Source organism: Lontra canadensis, unplaced genomic scaffold (genome assembly GCF_010015895.1).
Source record: "Lontra canadensis isolate GAN:19392208 unplaced genomic scaffold, GSC_riverotter_1.0 scaffold38, whole genome shotgun sequence".
In the NCBI taxonomy this organism is placed as follows: domain Eukaryota; kingdom Metazoa; phylum Chordata; class Mammalia; order Carnivora; family Mustelidae; genus Lontra; species Lontra canadensis.
Window position 1 is genome coordinate 10,433,502 of NW_022631032.1, and position 26,512 is coordinate 10,460,013.

At 43.5% G+C, this 26,512-nt stretch overlaps 1 protein-coding gene across 2 annotated transcripts; it reads right to left on the reverse strand.

The window, feature by feature from the left end:
• On the reverse strand, positions 1-26,512 carry CLDN18 (claudin 18). 2 transcript variants are annotated; one of them, XM_032869622.1, is made up of 5 exons: positions 26,293-26,512; positions 6,308-6,472; positions 5,564-5,681; positions 1,328-1,438; positions 1-407 (listed from the first exon to the last, which is right to left on the reverse strand). In XM_032869622.1, the coding sequence occupies exons 1-5, from the start codon at positions 26,510-26,512 to the stop codon at positions 236-238; spliced, it is 786 nt and encodes a 261-aa protein (XP_032725513.1). In that variant the 3' UTR covers positions 1-235. The 2 variants fall into 2 exon arrangements, with proteins under 2 accessions (XP_032725513.1, XP_032725512.1); XM_032869621.1 differs by lacking the exon at positions 26,293-26,512 and adding an exon at positions 17,206-17,579.

Here is a 26,512-nt window from a genome sequence, read left to right on the forward strand (position 1 = left end):
AGGTGAACGGTAGCCTCTAATTCATATCTGATAACTCAGCTGTTTTTGTGATGGAACATTAGAGACATAGAGACATGTGGCCCAGACCATCTGGCCACCTCACGGGTGAAATAAAAGTTTTTCTAACTTTCAACTGTGAGTCAAAAGCAATCAGGAGTCAAGGTAAAATTTCCTTGTTTTTCAAGTGCGTTCTAACTGGGGGATTCTTTTGCCCATGCCGAGGTGTCTTGGAGTGCTACACGTAGTCGTACTTGGAAGGATGAGACTGTACCTCGTCCTCTGTGCGGGCACCCCCATCGTATATCTTCTTGTTTTTGCTATTGGGCCCAAAGGCAGTGCTGGCCTTGAAGCCTCCGGGCTTATAGGCGACGTTGTGGCCTGAGGCATGATAAGACACAGCTTTGTAGCTGAAAGAAAAAAAGAAACATTCCATGACCACAGATGTATTTGGTAAGAGGATAACCCACTCCATTTACCCCAGGATATCTTGGTTTTAGCACTGAAAGTCCAGCATCCCAGGAAACCCTTAGTCCTGGGCAAACTCAGATGGTTGGTCACCCTAGACTTTGAGACACTGGTTTTTCTGCCTCTGCACTGGAGCAGAATTTCTTGTTTTGTATTAGAGCCGGTAATTAATGACTAGTGAGTTCCCTCTGTTAATCAATTAAAATGAAGCTGAATCAGAAACAATGTCTGGGGGAACATGGTTATGCCAGAAAAAAAATCACAGAATTTGTAAGCTGGAAGGCACATGCATGGAGCCACTCTTCTCGCATCTGCTCAATTTATGGATGAGCTAAGAGAGGCCCAGAGAAGGCAAATTACCTGCTAGAAGTCACAGGACTAGTTAGCAGTAGATCTGGCCCGGGTTTCTCTGCAGCAAAACTTTGGCATTTTGGAACGGAGGACTCTGTCATGAGGGCCTCTCCTGTGCATCACAGGAAGTTTAGCAGCACCCCCCCGCCACGCCCCCTGCACTTGATCCCAGTATCACCCCTGCCCCACTGCAAAGCTGCTGCAAGAATCAGGAGTCTTCAGCTGTTGCCAAATATCCCCTGGTGGGCGGACTGCTTTCAGCTGAGAACCATGGAATCCTGGTCAGAGGGAACCTGGGAGGATATTTTTTTCTCTCAAACAGGATCATTCCTAAATCCACTCAGCTGAAATGTTCCTATTCCATTCTTTAGGTTCCCCATAAAAGAGAGGGTTCAGGATCCTTTACTTAATAAGTTCTTCCATAAACCTAGACTGATCATTCTGGCTCCAAATTATACTTTAAAATGGACTTGGATTAAATGTTTGATTGCACTGGGATGGGGAGACTCACTTGGTTTCCTCAGGTGCCAGGCCCCGGCAGGCAATGCACATCATCACACCCCCAATTAGTGTGAGGCCTCCAGCGACCCAACCCACGAACAGAGCCGAACCAAAGGTGTACCTGAGGGGGAAAATGAAGCAATGAAGGTGGGCGACTCAACCCTCCAGACTCCACCCACTGTACTTGGCCACACCCATCCTCTCTTGTCAGTTCTTGTGGCTTTCACACCCATCCTCGCCCATGCCACTGAACACACACTCCTTTGGGTCTTGGCCAACTGAATGAGGTGCCTTAGAGAGCAGAACTGGGACGGAAGCTAGTCAGCCAAACGGCAGTGGGATTCTCTGGCCGCTAGCATCACTCAGGCATGGAATTAATTATAAGTCTCTAATCTCAGAGAAACATCTCTGGAAATCCACCTCCCTCCCGATTGGCATTAGGGAGTGTCTTAAAGGTTTGGCAAGAGGAATTTGAGAGACGTGGAATCATTCTGAAGTTATTATTTCTGAAGGTATTTTGGCCCCTTGAGTTCTTCCTGTGGGCCAAAAAGCTTTCATCTTACCTAATTCAAGTACCCTGGAAACTGCCCATGCAGGTAGGAGCATTATCTTCAGAAAGAACTAATGTGAAGGGACCATTCATTCTTCCATTCATTGTTTATGCATCTGTTCAACACGTATTTATTGAGCTCCTACTATGTGCCTGACACGGCCCTGGCACTGGGACATAGGGAACACAGATTCTACTTTCCCAGTGCTTCTGTTCTAGAGCCCACACTGAAACTTTAACCTGTGTCATCTGACTCCAAAGCTGGTACACTTCCCCTAGGAGGGATGCCTCCACAAGACAAGAGGGACTTGTCACCTCTGAGCAGGATTGTCTGAGAACAAGGTGTCCTGAAAATAAAATAATTCTCATTCCAAAAGGACCTTTGTGGGTAGTGGAGACTGTGACCAAAAGCTGTTAGGAAGTCAGTGGGTATTTCAGTGTTAGCTGGTAACTTTCCCTTCGTCTCCAACAATCTCACAGGAAGGAAGAGCTCAGCACAGTGGATGCCTGCCCATGGAGGTTTTCCCCTTGGGCTCATTAAGGATCATGGGGATGTTTGTAGAACACTGTGAATCACTGGTATGTTTAAAAATCACAAAATAAGAACATTATACCAGTACTTGGAAGACAGAAATGTGTGCAGACCTCTGCAACCTAAGAAAATAAGATACTTTAGATGTGCTTAAAAAGTATACACATTTTAGCAGGATCAAAGTAAGCAATATAAGCTGGATGACCAAGTGTAATGTGAAGGGCAGAGCTGGCAGACTTAGCTCAGGGCTTGAAAAAGTTCTGGGAGAACATTTATTTGTAGGCTATTTTTATTTCCTTTGGACTAGGAAAAGACAGGCATTTGGTTTGAGTGCTGTTGGCTTGGAATGAAGAACCCCATCCCACCCCCTTGGTCCTCCCCATAGTAGCTAGGGGTTTAACAGCTGACCTCTTCCTAGGACTCCTCCTCAGCCCCTGGGTGAATCTCCTGGGGGAGTCCTGGTCCCTCTGCCCTGACAGAAACCCATCCTTGATACCCCTACGGATGTTTGAGTGACTGCACAATGTTAATGATGACAAAAATCGCTCCAGTTATTGAGCCCTTACTGAGACTGTGATGGACTCTTTTATCACAATTTTATTTAATTCTTCCATGAGTCCCATTCGGCAGGATTTATCATTCCCATTTTATAGATGAAGAGACAGAGGCTCAGAGAGGCTAAGCGACTTTTTCAAAGACCCAGGAAGGAGTTGCTGGGATTCAAATGCAGATCCCTCTGCCTCCAAAGCCCTCATTGTTAGTCATGAAGCTAATTCTATCTTCTGTGTAGGGGGAATGAGGTCCCCTTCTTTAACTTAGACGTCTTGGTCAAAGTCAGCAAACTTAAATACTTAACTGGGTTGGTTATGGAATTGAAATGAGTGAAGTGGGTTGGGTATAAGAAAATATTTCACTTTCTTAGCTCTCTCATATGGGGAAAAAGCCCCACAAGCCCAATGATAAATGACCTCAGAGCTGGGACTTTTGATAAACTGGAGAGGGTGAGTCCTTGCTAAGAGGGCGTCTGTCTCTTAGCTGCAGAGATTGTCATCATAGAGGATGAGGGCCCGGTACAGTCAGATCTGAAAAATTTTTTTTTTTTTTTTTGCAAGAAGCTGGGAAAACAGGTTGTGTGTGTGTGTGTGTGTGTGTGTGTTGTGAAATATCCTTGTAGAGAGCACTAATGGTGCTCCACCCAGGTCCCCTATGTTCCTTTAATAATTTCTTCAGCTCCTGTGGTCTTTACCTTTGCTTGCCAGCCCCCATGTTTTCCCCCTGGAGCTCTAGCTTTGGTACAGTCCCTGGAGCCATTTTACCCACAAGCACAGAGGCTGACTAGTGCTGAAGTGTGACAATTTGAAGTCAGGACAACTCGGAGGTTGTCTTGTTCACAGCTCCCCAGGATTGGGTTGAGTCCCAGACTTCATTGCAATTACTCCCTTCTCTATGCTGGGTTCCTCTCTCCTACCCAGTCTCCCCTTCCTTAATAAATCGCTAAACAGAGCCTTGGGATCTGTTTCTCAGGATCTGTTTCTGAGTAACCCAATCTACGACACACTTCTACTTTTTAAAAGCTGGTGATTAATGCAGGTTATAAAATGCAATGTGTAGGCTAATACAACATATCTCGCAAGCTGTTGTATAGCATGAAGGCAGGCAGTTTGTAGCTCAGGTATATTCAATGCAGCAATAGCAGAGGAAGGGATACAAGAAAGCCCAATGGGGTACCAGAAAGTCCCTTCAACTGACTGCCACGGCCTTTCTTGGAAGCTGTACTGTCCTGGGTGATTTCTGGGTAGACAGGATAAGAAGACAGAAGAAAGGGAAAAACTGCTGCCCATCCACGGAGGAATGCATTCAGGAGGACTCTCAGAGTACTGTAGTCTCCATCTCAGGATATAAGTTGGCTGCCGAAGGGATGGGGCAGGTTTTAGGGAGATGGTGTGGGAGAATGATGGAGGCATTAGTCCCAGGTGCCAGTTGGGTGGATGACCCCGCTAGGCAGGGACAGTGACCCCAGGCACCCAGATACTCCAGATAAGGTGGGCTCTTCTAAGTAGGCTGACCAACCATCCTGATTTGCCCACAAAGGAAGAGTTGCCCAGGATGTGGGACTTTCAGCGCTTAAATTGGCAAAGTTCCCAGAAAACCAAAATGAATTGTTCAGCATACTTCTAAGTTGTCCTTGTAACCAAGAGATAATGGAAAAATCATATAGAAGGATGGGAAGAGCTTATGGGGATCATTTCCTCCTCTCTTGAAACAAAGCAGAGCAAGGATGGGGACTGGAGTTCCAGGGAGTCAGAGATTAATGGATTCATCCCAACCTCATCCCCTCTTTGTATCCCACGATGGTGTGGCTGGAGAAATACCAAGTGTATCCACTCCAGAGATGACAGGTCACTTAGATATAATATTTACATGACTCTCTCAATACAAGATCTTTCTTCTTTAAGAATTTGCTGCTGCTTCTTGCTTGAAATACATCTCTTTGATGTGGTTAAATGAACATGGGTTTCAGAATTGCTCTTCCATCATTTAGAAGTTCTACCCTCCTTTAGACACCAAATTATCATGGGTGTTCATCTCCCCCGGCTAGACCACAACCTCCATGAGGATGGGGACCTTGTCTTATCCCCAGCACTCAGAACAGTTCCTGGCCCACAGCAGGTGCTCCATACATTTGTCGAATGAATACATGTAGGAATGAAATGAAGATGCAGCTGTACAAGGAAGAAACATAACATTACTCTTTACACCTGTACCGCACTCTGCTCAGTTCTACTCAAGCTTTCACCTGTCCCTAGCCAGGTTCCTGTCATGGCCTGGAGATGTAGGTTGAGGTTCATTTAAATGCCTGGGCTAATAGTGCCTGTTTCATTGCCACCACAATGGGGCCTGTGTAAGCGTGTTAGATAAATACTGTGAACTGTCGCTGTATTTCAATGCAAATGTCAGCTCAGTCTCAAGTCATAGCACCAAGGATATTTCACTGAAATGAAGTTTATGAATTTACAGATCATTGTTGATTTACGATATGGCATGGTTTCCTCTGATAAATTTTTGCTATTTCAGGCACTGACAGTCACATTAAGCATATGTGTTTAATAGGATTTTTACAACCGTACTCACCACAGAATACTAAGACTAGATTAGGAGGTTACCTGGTCTGAACGGTCTGCACCATCCCACCCATGCCGGTGTACATGTTAGCTGTAGACATCCAGAAGTTAGTAACAAGCATGTTGGCAAATACAGATACTCCAACGATTGCACAGAGACCTGTGGGCCAAGAATGAGAAAGCTCCAGAGTCAGCTTTAAAGGGATCACAATGTTTCTGAGGCAACGTGTGCTTAAATGAGTTTAGATGAGCAGGCTGGAGAATATTCCATTCCTGTAACAGAATGGCTAATCCAAGCCTTGATTCTTGAATTCCCACTATGTGCTAGACATTGTGTTAGGTGCTTAGACTCTCCTATCTTGCTAATTGTGGAAGGATTTGTATGTGTGCAGAAAGAGATTTTCCAGGCATCTTAGGACAAGGGATTAATAATACAAATATTTTGGGCCTGGCCCTTTCATGATGTTAAGTGCTCTTCCCTTAAAATCATTTTTCTAGAGTCTTACCAAAATAATGCCTTTAGGGACTGAGTCACATGACTACCTTAGGATTGATAATCTCTTCTAATAAAGTGGGGTGGCAGTTAAGGGGGACCTTAACACTCATGACAATTCTGTACAGCATAACTGGGCCCTAATCTCAGATCTTGAATCCCAGTGTGTAAAGCTCTGATCCATGGTCCAGTCATGCTCAGTAGAGAGAAGTCGTGTTTCCTCTGCCAGAATGATTTTGCTTTAACATTCCCAGAAGTCCATTTCAGAGAGGGAACTTCAACTCCTTGTTTACCTGAGATGATGAACATGATCCCAGAGGTCAGTGTCATGTTGGCTTTGGCAGAGTCCTCCATGCTGCCAATGCGGATACACTTCAGGGCAAAGATGGATACCAGGAGGCTGATGGCACCCAGGACAATGCCCACAATCATCAGGGCTCGTACTGCTTGCAGCATGGCTGCAGAAGGAGGAACAAGACACGAGCTGTAGATAAGGCCACCTCCACATGACTGATTAGGCTTTGGCTCAGTAAAACAAAGCAACCACAATCAACCAGCACCAAATTCCCAAGAAATAGCAAATCCATAAACTGTGACCCTTGCCATCACCAGGCGATGTGGAGTTGTGAGAGATGCAAAACCTTATGTACAACCCTCTGATTGTTGAAGGACCTGCCCATGGTTGTCTGTAGAATGAGGACATTGTGGAGCTGGGACAGCCAGTGGAATTGAGCTATTCTGTTTCCTCATTTTAAAGCTTGATAATCTGTGGTCTACTTAGAGGAAATGGCTTGACCAAGGTGATATGAAAAATTATTGATAGAACTTACAGTAAAATTTACAGTGACTTTGACTTCTAACCTAACTTTTTCTCCTCTAGTCTCTTCATATGGGCTCAAAGCTTCATATTGTTGGTCCATTTTAGGGAAACCCAATATTCATTTATAGCACGTGATGAGCAAGTTTACTAGGTGATATACCAAGGGCACCATATTTTTGTCTCTTTGCAAAGGGACTACTACAGTCAGGATGAGTCATAGGTTTTGGGTGTATAAGAAAAGCCTGATGTCTCATTCACAGGCCTTTCAACACAACCAGTTTATCATCAGTTCCCTTCTCAGGAAGCAATGGAAACTGTAGGTTCTGCTGGGACCCTCCAGCGGTGACCTCCCTTCCAGATATAACCACATTGGTTTCTAGTGTGTCCTTAATATGTAGTGACTCATCCCAACAGTTTTTTTCTGAGCCCCTATGACTAGGCACAGGGATGACCTTAATTAATAGGTCAGCATGGCCTCTGCACTCATGGATCTTATGCCAAAGTGGAGAAAAACAGTCATTAAACATGCCCACTACAAGCATAATGCATTTTACAAAAGAAAGATAAAAGAGTCCCTGGTGTTCTCCAGAGGGAAAGGCCTGAGCATGGGTATTTCTGATAGAGTAGAACTGGAGAATTGTGGGAAGCAAAGCTCTGTCCTACCCTAGTTATCATAGCCAATTGCTACATTTTGATTGAAAGTTATGAGTGGCTTTTTAGACATTAAAAAACTTAATCCACAGTAAAAACAAAACAAAACAAAACAAACCCGGCAATGTGGGTGATATGATTACCTCCATTTTATAGTTGAAGAAACTGAGAGTCAGAGGTTAGAGAGCTTCAAGGACACATACCAAGGAACAAGCAAGACCTGGGGGTCAAACCCAGAACCATCCCAAAATGGTTACTTTCTCCATCACAGTACATCACTTTGAGGTACCTAATCCTGGAAAAGCAGGCTGCCATCAAGGTCAGGCGATCTGTAAGCACCTAAGAGAATGTATCCTCCAAACATGGAGACTCAGCCGTGAAATATCATCCCCTCAAATGGATGCTAAGAATGTATAAGGAAATAGTCTCTAAAAATCATCTCAGGGAATTACCTGTCCCAGGAGATTATTTCTAAATGTGACTCTCCAGACAAGGAATATCCTGGGAACAGTTTCTCTCTAATCTCTTCAGGAAGATTTCTGTCTGAAATATGGCCTTTATCACTGGACCTGCCAGCTCACTCACTCTGAGGTGCATCTCACAAAGCAGCTGGTCAGATGGAAGAATTGGCAATCGATGAAGTCAATTGAAAAAGGAGAGGTAGATCATGCGGAACTCGTTCAAGAGCCTTCTGCATTGTCTGAGGAGTGGAAGCCCAGGCAACCTTCTCACCAGGTGTCTCCTTGTATGGAGATGATGGTATCCAGCCATTCTAGTTCTACTCCACTTGATTCTGATTCTCTTCTCCCTGAACAAACTTCTGATTTTAACTTTGCTTCTCTGCTGAGAAGAGAATTCTACATGCAACCATCATCAGTCTTGGTCCCATTGGCAACTATATTAGCAGGGTAACTGTGTTGGTTTATGGTGTGGGTCAATCCTGTAGGATCTGACCATTCTTTCCTGGGAGAACTGAACTGATTAACACTGGCATCTTGAGATTATAGCTGAGTTCTCATGTCAGAGCCGCAGTGACCCCGGTAGGGCAAGGAGAGCTCAGGAGGGCCTTTAGAGTGGCCCTTGGATCCGCTCTTAATACAAAAGGGCTCTAGAGTGTCACCTATGTTCTCTGAAGCCTTGCTCAAGGGCTTGGCTGGCCCTGTGGGAGACTGGGAACAAACAGCCTGTTCATTCCTTTATTAACAAATACAAGCATGTGTCAACTACTTGTGTATTCATTTACATTTTTGTGTTTGCATCCAGCATATGTTGGTATATACTCATAGCCATAGTCACATAATCATACAACTCATCAATGAATTCAGTCATTCATTCATCGAATATTTTAAAGCTCAAATTCTCTACAAAACCCTTTGTCAGATGCCATAGGAGGTATAAAGTTTCACAAAAAATAATCACTGCCTTAAAGCAGTGTATGCCTTGGGAAGGTCATATTTTTAAGGAAATCCTTAATCCATATTTTCTGGAAGTCCTGAATCTCAAGTTTCTTTTCACTTTGGGAGTACCTTGGCTAAGTAATAATAGACCCACTTTCTCACAGTTGCTCATGATAATGGTTCTAGTTTTCTTTAACACATACAATTACACTATAAGCCTGGCTCGGGACAACTGTGGAGAGAACATCCAGGCAGCAGCCCCAGACTTGAGAAAATATCCTTCAGGCTCTACTAATATGTATGTTATTACCAGAAAACTGGACATATGGGAAGAGAAAGGGAGTTGACTTTCCCTTCATCTTGTCACCATGGGCCTCTCGTGAGCTTCAAATCCATCCAAAATCTGACTGGAGGTTTTAAACACTGCTCTCATTCTGACATTTTAAGCCTTAAGCTATTCAGAGAACAAAATCACTTATCCCTTTTGGGAACCACCTAGCAGGGCATCTGGTTAAAACAACCAAAACCCAATCAACCAACCAACCAAACAAATAAAAACCAAATAAACAATATTAATGAGGCAAGATAAAGGATGTCCCTTCCTCATTCTACATTTCTGCTGGACTCTTGGTGAGGGTGGAATCATGGACTCTTTTGACTGAGTAGTTTTAATGTTTGTTCCGGAAAACATAACACCAGGTGGCCGTGGCTGAGGCACATGATCTTGCCTGACATTGCTGGATTAGAAGGGCGGTGAGACTGGCAAGTGGGAGGTGAAAGCACGGTGGGCTTGCCTCATGTGGGGAGTTGCCGCTGCTGTGCCACGGGAGCCCTTGGGTACAGGAGCCCTGGGCAGCCTGTCCTGGTCAGCCTTTGCCTCAGGCTCTCAGAGGTCCTTTTTCCTCTATGGAGTCACGTTTGCATGATGAGGCCTCATTTCTTTCCTGCTCTCTTGATCTCTGGATTTTGGATGAACAATGGCACCTGCTTTGAAATAGGAGCACTTCACCCTGAGCACTTTTTTATTTCTTAGACTATGTTTCTAGCTTATTCCTACCCCTTTCTGTGGTTGGAAAAGACACAACATTGTTTTATGTTTTACGTTTTATATCTTGTGTGACGACTGTCCAAATCCCAACCCTGGACCTGGATGGATGGACCAAAGACTGCCTTGCTTTGGAGATTCCTTGAGGGGTTCTTCTGAGAGTGGGAGCTGTGGTGGGGGCAGGTTCCAGAAAGTAGGAGGAAATGTTCTCCACCACTCATTGTTAGAAACCCCTTAAGCCTAGAAATGACCATGGACATGCATGGGGGTGACCTCCTTTCCAGTTGGAAGATTCTACCATCTGGAGTTCTAATTCTTCATAGATAGGTAACCAGAGAAACTGCTCCCAAAGGAAGTAGGTTTCTCTTTTAGCCACTCTGTCTCTTATTTGCTATTCCAAGCAAGAGGCATATAGGCTTATCAGCTGATAACAGGTGAGTCAACGGCTCTGTAGACTGATTCCCTGCACCAAAGGTGTGACTACAGCATTCTTCCCAATGAACAATGAGGCATTATCAGGCTTGAAGGGTGGGCAGGATTCAGGGCTGACAGAAGCAAACAGAAAAAATGGGAACTCAGTGTTCCCTCCCAGTTGCAAAATATCTATTTCCCCCAAACCTGCTATGGACTGACAGGCAGGGTGCCTTTGGGTGTGGTTCTCAGGTCTGGTTGTACCTTAGCATCTCCTGGGGGAAATTTTAAAGAAATGTTAATGTTTGCCTCCACCCCTAGAGATCTTCATTTAATTGTGCAATAACACAAAATTTCAAGGAGTAATCTGGGAAAACAGCCCTCCACAGGGCTCAGGAGGAGGTGCTCAGGGTGACGAGTTGAGAGGAAAAAGTCCCCAGTGGCTGACATCCCTGAGCTAGCTGGGGTGTTGGGGAGTGGGGCTTACAAGACAAAGGTGTGACCTGGGGCATTTGTTTGTGGCAGTTAGAGAGGACCCACACCTCAGGCACAAAGTGGCTTCAGATTGGAGGCAGGGAGGGCTGATGGAGGAGTCCAAAGGAAGGGAGCCCAGAGGAGGGAAGTCTGAGGCCCGACCTCAGAGAAAAGGTCCTTCAGAACAAGATAGAAGGGCCTAGATTCTCCTGAGATCTCAGGGAACCAGTATGGAAGTCCTTTGTATCTCATGAAATTCTACAGAACAATGTGAAGCCAGGTAGGTGTTGTTAGGCAAATCTTTTAACCTCACTGAAGCCGAGTTTCCTCAGCCCTGGAGTGGGACAGAGTTATCTCTTGCAAAAAGATGTTGTGAACACCAGATGCTACTTGGCACCAGCACAGAACTAAGCCAGGCTAAGCAAATATCAGAAAAAAAGAGAAGAGAAGAGAAAAGAAGAGAAGAGAAAAGAAGTTCTCTCTCTTCAGCCCCACATGGCTTTGGCTGGTACCGATGGTATAAACCTGAATCCTGTCACATGCTGATAAAATACGGTTGAGGATTTGAGAAAGCCATGCATGAGGGAATATGAGGGGCCAGGGGGGAAGAAGATTTGAGACGAGAAGGAAGAATAAGACCTGGACCAAGATGGGGGTGTGGTGGGGGGAAGATCAGGAAAAATGGGCTCAAGATCTGACTGGCAATGAGGGAGGGGGCAGGTGAGGGGTGAGGCGAGGCTGGGGCGGGGGTGGCATCCGCCTTCACTGCCCTTCCTTTTCATCTCTCAGGTGGGGTCCAACTATGTGACTCTGGCCACGTGCGTCCCAACTAAGAAATGGTGCCCACTACTGACTGGCCCGTGCTGGAGCATGATACTTTTTGTGTGGCTGCCCCTGCTCTCCAAGCAACAGCCTTGGCAGTCACAAGCTGGGGAGGCATTCTGATTCCTGGGTCTGCATGGGGCCGGCAGCCTCACTTCATGCTGCAGGCACAGATTCTCTCCGGCTTTGTAGATGTGTGCTCAGTTCTCTGTGGGATCTCCTTCAGACACACAATAGTGTGCACACGTTTAGATGTTTGTCCACATATTGAAAAAGGCCTGTTTGGGCTAAAATATGTTTCTTTTGGGAAGAAAGAGAAAGCATCTTGAGCAAAAATCAAGAGGCTCTCCCAGATTTAATTTCAAGTGTGTAACTAACTCATAACCACTTTCCCTCTTGGGGCCAGTTTCTTCCACCAGACATTGGAGCACAACTGGTTTCATAGGATTACGAATGCTATTATTACTGCTTCATGTGAAGCAGTCAGCCAATAGGAAGGAGAAATAAACCAGGTGGCTCTTTTGGAAAGGATGCTGAAAAGAGGTTTCATATTTTTTCCTTTGTGGATTTTTACTTTAGATTTTGTGGAATTGTTTTCTGGGTTGTGTGATTTTGTGAAAAACCCCCATTCTTGTGTGTGTAAATACCATCAATAGGTTAATGGGAAACTCCCTAGCTTCCAGTGGCTGTTGTTTTTTCACATTGCAATAGAAAGGGGCAAATGCAGCCAGTTGTATGAAAAAAGAAAAAAAAAGACCCTCAGTGCCTGCAAAGGGGCTGGAAACCAATGATGTGCCCAGAACATAGTTGGAATGGAGGACTGAAAGGAGAAAAAGAAGGTCCCTAAATAATCTTTACTTTGCATAAAGATTCATAAAAGATGCTTGATTTTGGAGAAAGAGAAAACCCTGGAAGATCAAATGTCCTAATTGTTGTGGGTGTTGTAGACAGGGCAGTAATGATTTATTGACACCAAGAGCCAGATCTTGTAAATGGTTCGCAGAACACTTTCATACAGATGCCTTATTGTGAGGCATTTCACAGATGGGGAAAGCAAGGTCAGGAGATGTACCTGGTCAAGCTATGCTCTTAACCCCAGCTCACTTGCCTCTATCACAGGGCCCTACCACAGCACCATATTCAATCCAAATATTTGCAAACACATTAGAAAAAACATTACTTGGGGTGGCTGGGTGGCTCAGTTGGTTGAGCATTCGACTCTTGATTTTGGCTCAGGTCATGATCTTGGGGTGGTGGGATGGAGCCCATATCAGGCTCTGTGTTCAGTGGGGAGTCTGCTTGGGAGTCTCTCTCTTCTCCCTCTGCCCCTCCTTTTGCCCTCTTTCTCAAATAAATACATAAATCTTAAAAAAAAAAAAAAGAAAACATTACTTGACCATGACGTCATTATGGGACCAGGGCCATGGTCTTTGCCTCCTCTCTATCCTGCTCTTTGACTGCCCTTTCCCCCACCCCCACTGTCTCCAGGGTGGAGGAAAGGGAATGATACACAAGTCATCCATTCTTTAAATTTGGTACTCTTAATTGTGCATTTGTGATAATAAATGGGTCAAGGGGCTTGTGTACAAGTGCAGAGCACTCTCTTCAATTCTAAAGGCAGCCTCTTCTAGCTGAAATGCAGAAGCAGGGCCTGAGCATGGGCAGGGGAAGAGATACAGACTTGAAAGGTCTACTGCCTCATGTTCATTTCCCGCTTCTTCCATCTTCCATCCATGGGAAATTGGTCACCTTACTTTGTCTCCCTATCTCAGCCTCAGTTTCCACTTTTATAAAAACAAAGCTAATACACATTTTGCTGTATTGCTGTGAAGAGTAAACTGGAGGGTCTATATGCAGTCCAATAAATGGTAACTGTTTTTATTTCTGGGCACTGTCCTTGGAGAACTACATGCTTCATTAACTGTTTGGAATATAATGAGAAAGAATCTTTGGCTGTTCATTATACAGAGCTGGTCATTTACAGATAAACAGTCCTGTTACCACCAACACTCATGTCATTGGTCTATCTTTGGTTACATAATACAGCCAGCTGAATGCAATTAAATTATTCTGTGGCTGTAAGTTCTAACTAAATGTGATACATTTTAATCAGATGAATGAAGGGTTATGTGAGATTTTGCAGGAAAAGAGCTTATCCTTAGGAAGAAGTAGATAATTGGTAGTGATATTATTATTGCTAACTCAGGTATTACAGGGGTACCTGCCTCATGCTTTTGTATACCTTAAAGTTTACTTCTCTGCTAGAGGGTGGTACTCCCCTGAGTTCTAGGTCAAAATTAAACTCTCTGCAACCTTCATTTCTGTTTTAAGGCATTTCACTCAGATCCTCTGCTTCAAGTCTCTCTTCCCTATGCACCTTGTCATGCTCAAGAAAATGCTTTCAGCGGTTATTCTTGATGGCCAAGTTCCCCCTAGGTGCTAAGTCCTGGGTGGTTAATATTACCCCTTTCTGCTTCCTCAGAAGCCCCACAAATGTCCACCAGCCCCCCACCGGACTCCTCTCTGGCTGCTCCATCTTCTTATATTTCTGCCTTTAGTTTTGGAGTATCTTTTTACCCTTTTCCTTCTGACAGTCTTCCAGCCCATCCCTTACTTTACTCAGCCAAATATTTTTTGTTTTGTTTTGTTTTATTTTATTTTTGAGAGAGGGTGCAAGTTGGGGGCAGGGAGGGAGGGAGGGAGAGAATCTTAAGGAGGCTCCAGCCCAGCATGGAGCCCAACTCTGGGCTCTCGATCTCAGGACCCTAAGATCATGACCTGAGTTGAAATCAAGAGTCAGACACTTAATGGACTGAGCCACCCAGGCACCCCAAGTCGGCCAAATCTTAAGTCACCAAACAAATGTATGCATTATGGGATGCCAGTTTACATTTTGGTCACTTCTGCTGCAGGAGGCCCGGCTGTTCTTAAATCTGCACTGTTCTCCATGGCCATACATTATCAGTTATTTAAGGTATCTCCTTTTTGGCAATTCAGGCTCAAGAAATGTCTTTTCTGGCTTTTGATGGAATCCTCTTCCCCTAATATAGGCAGGAAGGACTGGGGTATACCTGTGTGAGGGCTGCCTGGAGCTTTTCAGCTTTTCAAAATTGTGAGCAGTGTCACGAGGGTGGATACGCTCAATGCTATCAGCGTGCCCTAGGTCTGGCACAGAGATTTGTGGGATCCTATTCAATATGGGCATGTGAGGAGGCCTCACGGTGGAGGTCATATTTGAGTTGGACCTTGCATGTGAGAAGATTTGTGAGATGGCAGGGGGGCGGTGGAGGGGGGCTTTTGGCATTGGGGGCAATGGATATCCAGGACGAAGCCCACGGTATAGTAGATGTACAGGGAGGAGCACAGCCTGGGGGCAGAGGAATAGTAAGAGAGAAGTCAGGCAAGGTGAGGCATGTAGGGGACTGTGGGCGTCAGGCTGTCATTTCTGCCCCGAATTTATGTGAACGGGGAATCCATGGGAAAGTTTGGGTTTTAAAATATCTAGGGAGATGAGAACTGAGAACTGGAAGCTAGTGATTGGAATGTCTACCTGACGATCTGCCGTATTCAAAGGAGTAAACACTCCAAAGAGAGGAAGGATGGAAAGCAGACTGAGAAAGACAAAGAGTGAGAGGGGAAGTAAAATTTATCCTTTTAATTTGGTTTTCAGTGACCCAGGGAGAGACAGAATTTGATAATGATCAGAATCATGAGATCTTCTAGGAGAAAAGAATATAAGCCTAAGTAAGGAGGAGAGATGAAAGAGGCAAGAAGGAGAGGGGCTGATCAGAGGGGATGATGAGAGAGGATGGTGTGTGGCTCCATGAGTGGAAAAGAAACAGAACGAGAGAGAGAGACTGGTAATGTGTGGGGTCCTGGTTCGAGGTTTTTCGGTATGAAGTCATAGGATGTCATCCCTTAATTTTGAGTATGAGATCAATCTTTTTCCTTCACGTAATAGTTAAAATAAGGTGAGGCTAGCAGCTCAGTAATCCATGTTTGTACCTTCTGCCTTCTGACCTCTCCCCTCACACCACAGTATAATACCTCCTCTGTGGCTATCTGCCCTGCGGCCAGGTCCTACCTGTCTTGTTTCCCTAAGCAGGTCTCAGTTGGTGATCTGCTGGACCTGCAGTACAAGTGACTTCCAGAGGTGCCTGGGTAGCTCGGTTGGTTAAGTGTCTCCTTTCGGCCCAGGTCATGATCCCAGAGTCCTGGGATTGAGTCCTGTTTCCAGCTACCTACTGGGTGGGGAGCCTGCTTCTCCTTCTCCCTTTGTTGCTCCCCCTGCTTGTACTTTCGCTCTTCTCTCTCTCTCTCTCTCTCTCTCTCTGTTTGTGTCAAATAAATAAATAAAATCTTTTTAAAAAGTGGCTTTCAAAATGCAGCAATTACTCCAATTCTACTCTGTTACCCATCTTCTATTTCTTTCCAAAAATGAAGATACATTAGTTGAATTGCTTTTCATAATTCAATTTCAAGTGCTGTATAGGTAGTGTCGTGAAAATTTATTTCCACCTACCTGCTCACAAGGTGCTCGTTTCAGAGTGGCAAACCTAACACTTCCTCACCAAACTCGTATCTTTGGCCACTCCTTGGAGCCACTGGTTAGAATGGCCTTTTATTTTCTTTTTGCCCACCCTCTTTCTTTAAATACAAGTAGATCCCAGGATATCTAGAATGCAAAGTTCCTATGAGCACGTTTGAAATAATAATCTGTATTAAAAGCAGGGGTTTAACGTACTTCATCTTCAAGGGTGAAAAGATGTCACATTTATAATTGTATTTATATTGTGAGATTATTTTAATTATAACTTTATAATATTCTGGCATATGTTGTTTTTTAGGAGTGCATACTAGAACTTCTCAATGCAAAGCAAGAAAAGAGGTATTTATAATTGAATGGCAATATATATTTTCTGGCACTCACAGAGACTCCAGCTTTTCTTTTCTTTTTTAAAGATTTTATTTATTTATTTGACTGACAGAGATCACAAGCAGGCAGAGAGGCAGGCAGAGAGAGAGGGGGGAAGCAGGCTCCCCGCTGAGCAGAGAGCCGGACATGGGGCTCTATCCCCAGGACCCTGGGATCATGACCTGAGCTGAAGGCAGTGACTTTAACCCACTGAGCCACCCAGGCGCCCCGAGACTCCAACTTTTCAAAGAAAAATTGAATTGAATTAAAAATGAAAGGAAATGAGCTCTCAGTCAACATTTTTGGCTAGAAGAAAATATTCACCATCCTACTTCCTTGCTTCCGTGTATGTACGGGCAAGAGCAAGTCAGAGGCACATACATACCCATGATTTCCTCCTTTGAAGACCATTATGCTAGTATCCCGAGCATGCCCTAAGAACAGATCCCTTTTCTCCATGCCCTGTACTTCCTTTGACTTGAGTATGAATTCTCCGATTTTCTCCCGTATGAACTAGCCCTCTCTGTCATGGGGCCGACTTCTCTTATACACACCTTTTATTCCGAGCCAAGGCTGCAAGGGTCACCCCTGGTGCTGCAGGGAGTGTGGGTCAGTCCCTGCCCGGCCCTCACCGGCCGGTCCCCCGCCCGGCCTACCTGGAAGGCCCAGGATGGTGAAGTAGGGCCGGCACTCGGTGAACCCTGAGCTCTGCCTCACGCAGCTCCGCCAGAGTCCCTCATACTGGAACACAGAGGTGACGGGGTTGTCATACAGGTCCTGGGTGCTCCACATGTCCATCCCCGTGGCAGCGATGCAGCCGGCTAGGCCCAGGAGGGACAGGAGGAAGCCCACCACTTGGCATGTGGTGGTGGACATGGCCTTAGCCTGTGCACCCTCTGACCACCTGCTCAGGACGAGCTGCGCCTTCCTCCTCAGCCGGGTGTGGGCGGGCGGGCAGTGCTCCTGAGCCTGGCTCCCCTAATCAGATGGTTTCCCTAAGCTCTTGGTGTTTGCTCACCGTGTTTTCCTTAGATAGTTCAGTTTCACTCATGGTTCAAGGGCATTATTTTTTCATTTGTTAGGGTAGCAGCCCCAAGAGGCACTTGTCCTGTTGAGCTGCGCAGGCCCAGCTGGTTTGAGAGCTGAGCCGTCCGAATGGACACCTTGTGCAAAGGCCGTGCCAGCCTCTCCCGGGTCCCTGGCTCTGGCTCTGTCCCTTAAGCTCATTGGCCACCACCTGGGGAGAAAGTTGACGAGTCCAGCACCCCTACAAGCTTTTCCTTGAGGCTCTGCTCGTCACAGGAAACCACTTTGGCTGACCTCACTTAAAACAAAGGCCCTGGAGTCTGTGCCTTGAATCAGAACTCCACATTTTCTCCTCACAGCTCATAAACTACTTCCCATGCACATCTTTCCATTTTGCTCTTACAGAAATGGGTAGAGTAGATATTATTATACCAACTCATATCTATTTTGAGGCAAGTGAAGTAGGAATAGCTTGAAGAACTTGTTCAAGTGCCTTGGATCACACATGCATTAAAGTCAGGAAAGATGGAGCTCCAGTCCCCACTTCTGATCTGATATTCTTTCTCCATTTCTATGTGGAGTGGCAGAGGCAGGCAAGGTGTTCCCACTTTTGAGAACAGGAAGGCAAATCCTAGAGATTTGCTTTTGTTTTACAGGTATTGGAAATAGGAGGAGAAGAAGTGAGATGTCCAGCTGACCTCCATGTCACACTTTCATTCACACCATGAGAACCACATGGAGAGCACATGGCAGACACAGAAGGTTCTAGAAAGTCCAGAGAAGGGCTCAGGGCTGGCTGGGCCCAAGTGCCTGATCTGGTTACTGAGAGCCCTGGGATCTGCTCCTGACACTGTCACTAACGTGCTGTATGCTAGATGATTTTGGGCAAACTGCTCAACATCTGCAGGTCATGGTTTCTTTGTCTGTAACATTTGCATATTAAAGTAGAATACTTCAGTGCCCTTTCAGATCTCACACACTGTCTTCAACATTTTGCAGAAAAGTTTTCACTACAATTGGTCAAAATATCAGGAATTACATAATCACAAAAAAGAGAGACCTGGCCAGAAATTAGCCATTGCATTTTGCCTACCCAGTTTGATTTTGTAAGAGAACTGACTGACCTGCTACTTTCTCGGGTCATGTATGTCTTGCCTCTGAATTCAGAACCATCTTTTTTTTTTTTTTTTTAAAGTTGGTTCTACACCCAGCATGGAGTCAACATGGGGCTTGAACTCACGACCCTGAGATCAAAACCTGAGCTGAAACCAAGAGTCAGACACTTAACTGACTGAGCCACCCAGGGACCCCCAGAACCATTGTAATTACAGCTTCCCCAGCTCTGGATTTCCAGGCCTGGAAACACATCCAACATACCAATCTCTAGCCTGTACAGGTTCTCCAGGAAACAAGCCTTTGCATCTGGACATTTCAATGTTATCTTGAGTGCACCCAGCCACTGCTCCCATTCCTATTTTCTCCCCAGCAAACACAGAAAGCAAATATGGATGGTCTCCCCCTAGTTTGAACAGACACCACACTCTGCTCAAGTGTTTATCTTGCTCTAGGTTCTGTGATCAGTGTAGAGAGTGAATCATGAGCCAGAAAACTCAAAAAAAGAGAGTAAGCAGGAGTTACATCCCTTTTGGTAAAACAGCATTGGTGTCTGTTTTCCCTGAACTGAGTTACAAGGCCAAGTACAAAAGGTGAGGAGGAAGCAATTAGAAAAAGGGCCTCTAGTATCTGCGGCTGGATGAGGCTTGACCAATTAGATTGGAAAGTACTGGAATAGTTCAAGAATGATTCTGCCACTGTTTCTATAGAGAGAGTCCATTTTGCTCTTGTTTCAACCAAGAAGCAGTATTTTTATTCATAAAGAGCTTGGTTTCCAGTTGTTCATTTTTTGACCTTTGTCTAACACCCACCCCATATCTTGACTTTAATGCCACTGAAATAGTAGATGGAAAATGAAAAAAAAAAAACAAAAGAAATAGGTTATTACAAGTTACCTATTCTCACTCATTGCTGTTTCCCTCCCCCTTCCCTATGCAAATGCTTTAGGCAAAATTTTAAGACCTGGGGAAAAACATTATTCAGGTAATAATGAATTAGCTTTCTTTCTTGTTTGAAATGGTGACAGTGACTTCATTTTTTGGAAGAAGGAAAAGTTAATTTTAAAGGATAAACTAAAGCTACTTCTATCTAGTAGAATACTGAACGAATATAGAGAAAATGTAAGTCTCCATATTTTTTTTTTAAAGATTTTATTTATTGGGGCGCCTGGGTGGCTCAGTGGATTAAAGCCTCTGCCTTCAGCTCAGGTCATGATCCCAGGGTCCTGGGATCGAGCCCCACATCGGGCTCTCTGCTCAGCAGGAAGCCTGCTTCCTCCTCTCTCCTCTCTCTCTCCCTGCCTCTCTGCCTGCTTGTGATCTGTCTGTCAAATAAATAAATAAAATCTTAAAAAAAAAGATTTTATTTATTTATTTGACAGAGAGACAGATCACAAGCAGGCAGAGAGGCAGGCAGAGAGAGAGAGGGAAGCAGGCTCCCTGCTGAGCAGAGAGCCCGATATGGGACTCGATCCCTGGACCCTGGGATCATGACCTGAGCTGAAAGCAGAGGCTTTAACCCATTGAGCCACCCAGGCACCCCATCTCCATATTTTAAAAAAAAATGTAAGTCTATGTACTTTTTTAATGTGAAATAAATATTGGTAGATTTTAAAACATCTGGAAGATGGAATCTGTCACTTCCTGGTGGCTATAAAATGAGTGGACCACGGCTTTAAGGGTAACTGCTCAAGAATGAATGGGGGTCCACAGAGGAAAATCTGGGTTCCTCGCTCATGGGAGAGGCTTTGTTAAAATACATTAAATGTATCTCTAATAATAATAACTCATGGTCTGATTATAATAACATGTAATAATAATAATTCATGGTCTGATTCTGTTTAACAATAATGGGGTTGGTATAACTTTGTTTAATAATCTTTAAAATGGAGCAAAATTTTTTGCTGATTTCTTCAGGGAAATCATCCCTATATTTAGGTTTAAATGTGGTCTGGTAGTGCCATTTTAGGTTGTAAATGTTCAGCAGTTCATATTATTTTACTGATATTGGAGAAAAAAATTTCTCCCACCCTTTCTTTACATCATTTTAGGAATAATAATATGTAAAATGCCTTCTGTGGTAATTAGGAAAATATGGTGGTTGAATATCAATATAAAATATCACAGCTAGGAATACAGGAAGAGTAAAACGAATATACTAGCAAGACAAATCACTGATATGTCTGTTAATTTCTTTTTTAAAAAATATTACCACACCGTATATCCCTAATTTCTGATTAGGGATTAGAATAGATCTTTTGGTGCTCATAATTGAAAATTTGGAAGTCGAGGAAATTTTACCAAATCACTCATAATTTTAAATACTAGGGAAAATATTTGGCTTATTTCCTTTTTATCCTTTCTCTGTATATGTATTTTCACATGATTAAGAGATTATATGACTTGATGTTTTGCTCTTTTAACTTAATTGCATACATAGAGAATTAAAGCTCTTTGTAAACATCACTAAATATGTGTAATATTAAACATTTATTTCAATATAAGTAAATTAGTATTTTAGTACTAGCAGATTAATATTCTGTTACATAGAGGTGCTATTATTCACCTAAACAACACCTATTCTTATGTAGTTGGATTATAACCCTCCCCAAGTTTTGTGTGTGTGTGTGTGTGTGTGTGTGTGTGTGTGTGTGACAAACAACGTTACGATGAACATCCTTGCAAAACTATTTGCCAGCATTTCTGATTAGTTAGAATAGATTCCTAGGAGTAGAATTAAGATGTCAAAGGGCGTGAAGTTTTTAAAAAATCTTTTTTATATAGAACCAGAATTTTTTCCTATGAATTTTATTCTAGCAGCAGTATTTGAAAGATCTTGTCTCATTGCACCCTTATCTAATTTGTGAATTTGGTAAGTTATACACAATCATTTGTTTTAATTTGCATTATTTTGATTACTAATGAGTTTGAAATTTTTTAAGAAAACAAATGCTTCTGAAAATCTATTTTTTTCCTTTTCCTGAATTGTCAGATTGTACTCCTTTCTCATTTATTTACTGGAATTTTAGGACTTTGCCTATTGATTTATTGAATAAATTATCTGTTTAAGATCTTAAATACCATTATTTATTATTATTTTTATTATGTTCAATTAGCCAACATGTAGTACTGTTATAATTACTAAAAAGATATTTTCTCATTGATTATTTGCTTTTTACATTTTTTCATGGTTTTACATATTCTATTTATTGCTTCATAGTACCTGGTGCATAATATGTGCTTAAAAAATATTTGTTGAATAATGTAGTTAGATGAGTTTAGTTTTGTGTTTCCTCCATCATTTCTATGCTTAGGAGTTTATTTTCTATTTAGAGGAAGAAAACAATATTAGTATTATTTTAGAATTTTAGAAGATTTAAAAGTATTTTTTTGTTTTTACATTACTTAATCTGGAATTGAGTTTGGTATTTATGTTGGTTTTATTATAATTCTTTTTTCCCCTCAAAAAAGCTAATCAATAATTTCTGCAATTTCTTATTGAATAAGCTTTCCTCTCCTCATTGCTTTGTAAATCCTCTCTATATGAAATTCACATATATGTCTTTTTAATTTTAGATTTTGTTCCATTTACCTTTCTGTCCATCTTTGGCCAAAACACAATTGTAATTACCACAAATTTAAAATTTGGTTAAATATCCAGTGGAGTTAGCCCACTATTTTCATTTTATTCTGTAAGAAAACTATTAAAAGTTAATTTCCTCTGCCTCTTCTTATGGATAAACAACTTTGTCAAGTTCCTGAAGGAAAACTCTCAGTGGTATTTTGATTAGAATTCTTGGTATGTAGCCTAGGTTCTGGAGGAAGTCTGCCTGGGTTTGAATCTTCCCCTATCACTTACTATTACAGTATCATCAGGCAAATTCTTTAATTTTTCTGTGCTTCAGTTTCTTCATCTGTAAAATGGAGATAATTTTACTACTTAACATCATAGTGTTGCTGTGAAAATTTAAGTATGCATAAGTAACTTATGTAAATGTATATAATTATGTAATTTATGTATATTAACATATGCTAATTTATTAAACAAATACCTATACATAGTTAGGTCTCAATAAATTTATTACTAATGATAATAATAAAATAATATAGGATTTATTATTATACATTAATTAGGGACAAATTCCCATCTTCAAAAATTCATATCTTTATAATATTATTATCTAGGAAACTGTAGTATATATTTCCATCTAATTAAGACTTAACTTTTTCTTAGTAAAGCTTCTTTTTCACTCCAAGAGGGGCACTTGTCCAAACCCGATCAGCCCAGGACAGGCTGGTTTCCAGTTATGTGGCTAGTGAAATGATTTTATCTAGGAAGGTTGACTACCAGTCCTACGCCTCAAGTTTCTCTGGAAGCTTTGGTTGGGCCTGACTTCTTCCTTCTGAGCCTGAGTCTGTGCTTGCATTTCGGGGTGTGCAGCTTCTCAGTGGAAATTTAAAAATTCTGTACTTTTATCTCAGTGACAATGAAAAGGACATTAAAACAAGTACATTCCAGATTCTCAGGCTGGCTCTTAGGGTTCACGTTTGTGTTGGTGGTAATTTACACGTTTATACCAGAAGACAATTAAGTATTCTCAACTGCTATGTGAACAAAGGGTTCATTCTTGCTCAAACAGAAAATACAGTCAGGGGAACCTCTCCTCGCTTTGTGGTACTGATGCTCCAAGCTAGGGCACCTGTGCCTTGGGGTCCACACCACACCAGCTTCCCCTCCAAGCATTGCCTTGCCGGGTCCTTGCACATACCTGATAGCCGCAATCAGTGGTGGTAAATATACAGCAGAGAACGTTCCCTCCCCAATTCCAGAAATAATTGGGTTGATAATTTTAGACCCACATTTCAATACAACCTTACTTCAAATGAACAAGACCACTGCATTGAGCCTCAGAAACCTCATTACCACAGGAATGACAGGATTGTGCTTGAGTGTGAGAGGTGAGTACCTCAAACTTACTAACACCATTTTGTAAAACAAACCTACACAAGTAGAGAATCTCTGTTAATGATACTGAAGTCGAAACACTGAAACAAATAAAATGCAACAATGGCCTGGAGGCTCTATCTTTGTTAAAATCCAAATGCAAATAAATGAACACTATCCCTAACACCAAACTAATTTTGAACTTTGGATTGATTAGCTTTTCAGTGTTATTTATATTACATTTGCAAATGTGCCTTTTGTACTTGTATAAGACTTACATGCATTGGGAATTTAAATCTATTGTTCTACTTGAATACATTAAAGTAACATTAAAATAAGTATAATTTAATTGAACATTGAGGGTCTGTAAGAATTTTTTTTTCCCTTAAAAGGGATTCTTATAAAATTCTTTATAAAAATGGTTCTCTAAACTATCTACTGACAGGACTTACATATGCGTGTGCACACACACACACTCGAAGTTTCTGAGAGAAGGCCTAAAGGGCAGTTTCGGTCTGGCCCAATTTTAGCTCTGTGAGCTTGGGCGAGTTGCTCTGCCTCTCTCAGACTCCATCTGTAAAATATATATGGGGCGTGTTGATAGCTGTTGTTAGTCCAGGACAGCTGCCCAAGGAGAAATCTGTGTGGGGCTGAGGCACCAGGCTTTGGCAAGAGGTGAGGCTAGGAAGACCCCTTTGCACTGGGGGCTTTTGCTTTGGGTGAGGTGAGATTTCTGTTTGGAGCCCGAAAGTCTCGGGTCTTCATATTAGGGCAATCCTCTGGGGCTTAGGTGAAGGCACAACAGGGTCTGAGCCCTGTCTCCCGCTGTATTTGACCTTGGGCAAGTCATTCAAACTCATTTTCCTTGATCCTAAAAGGGTGATAATAATAGCACCAAGCTCACAGGGCAGTTTGCAGAGGTTACACAAAATGTTGCAAGCCAGTTGTTTACTCAAGTCCTAGTACATGAGCCACCATTTTTATCCTCCCTTTGTGGAACCATATGAATGCCTCAGATGGGCGCTCTGTGTGGCTGAGTCCCTCCACCGAGGCCTCTAGCTCTGCATGGACCCAGGTCCTTGTCTCTGGAGAGACTGAACTTTTGCATTTGAGGTGAGGAGTCTCAGAGCTAAGCCTGGGTCAGCAGGATACAAGGATGTGGGAGAGGCTCATCTTTGCTCTAGTCCTTCGTGGAGAGAGACCCCACTGAATCTGCAGTTGGTCACCCACTGATCTGATTCATGTCCGCTTGTTTATACGCAGTCCCCACCTCTGAAGAGAACATTCACTGCCTTCTATGACTGTGCCCACATGAACCCTCTCCTCCAGCCAAGGTCCCTCTTCAGTTTTTCCCCAAGTAATACTTGAGGGGTAGCACCCTTATACCTTTGCTCATGCTGCTTTTCCTTCCATGTCCCTGCCCTTTCCAAACCCTACCTGCCTTTCCAGGCTCACTTATGGTTTTTCTTCCTCAGTGGAGCCTTTCCTAAGCAGTTCCATACTCCTCTCATCTCTGTAGCACTGGCCCTCTGGCCTCACTTGGCACAGGGTCATACCCAGCCTAGGGTGCACTTTCATCATTTCAAGGGTGCTAGCCCCAAGAATTTTGAGGTTGCAGTGAGCTCTCCATCAGTAGGTGTGGAGTATATAAAAGAATGATTCACTGTGTGACTTAAGTTTTTACTTGTTACCTTCTGTGCCTTTCTAAGCCTTGACCCTATAGTCAGATGGCAAGTTCCTGGAGGGGAAAGCCCCATTTTCTATTTCTGGTGCTCCCTCCAATGCCCTTCTTGGATCAGTGTCCCTCTCAAGACTTTGATGTATATTTACGGAAGGAACAAAAAACTAAAAAATAAAAATGACAAGTTTATTCAATGTTTTACCCTGTTATATGAGTGAAAGACACTTTTAACATTTCCTCTTTTTTTTTTTTTTTAAAAACACTTTTAAAACCTACTCTTGAGACTTGAATTTTTCTTCAAGTTAAAATGACCAAGCTACTAAGTCAACGAACACACAATCCTTGTGTGGTTCATACCAATCTGGGGAATCACAGCCACACATCTTGCCTCCATGGTAGAGATCCCTTACCACAGAAGGCCCCTGTGCAGAGAGAGCACCAAGAATCTGACTCCATGTGGCCAGTATTTTCTGGAGGGCAGGAGCTGAGAGCCCAGAGAAGGGGCCCATTCAGCACCCCTCAGAGAACCATGGCACTCAGTTCTTTTTCTGTATGAATCTCTTTCCTCTGCCCCTTTCTGTTGCTGCTGCGGGCTCAGGCTTCCTGAAAGCTGGACCCAGGAATATAAGGGCCTGGAGATGAAACTCCGTTTATGAGATCCACAGTCCCCATTTCAGGGAGGGGGAATTGGAGCCTAAAGTTGGGCCTCTTGAGTCCTGTTCCTCTGTGTGCTTGAGTCTCCATGCTGTTGCTCATATAGGAGTTGTGAAACGATGGGCCCCTTGGGGAAAACTGGGCACTAGCCAGTGAGGGGAACAGGAGCCCTGATAGCTCAGGAAGAGTCTCTCCCTAAGGTTGCTACGCTCCTGTTCTGACTCTGGTGTTGGTCGCTGCTGCTCCTCATTCCTCAGCCATCCCTCTGTGGTGCCCCAGGCAGCGGCCTCCATCTCCCTGCCGGCCCACAGCACCCAGCCCTTACCTGGCAGTCCCAGTAGGGTGAAGTAGCCCCGGCACTCGGTGAAGCCCGAGCTCTCACGGACGCAGGAGCGCCACAGCCCTTGGTAGTTGAAAACAGCTGTCACCGGGTTGTTGTACAAGTCCTGGGTGCTCCACTGGTCCATGCAGGTGGCGGCAATGATGCCCGCAACCCCGATCAGCGAAACGATAAACCCCAAGCCCTGGCAGGCAGTCACGGCCAT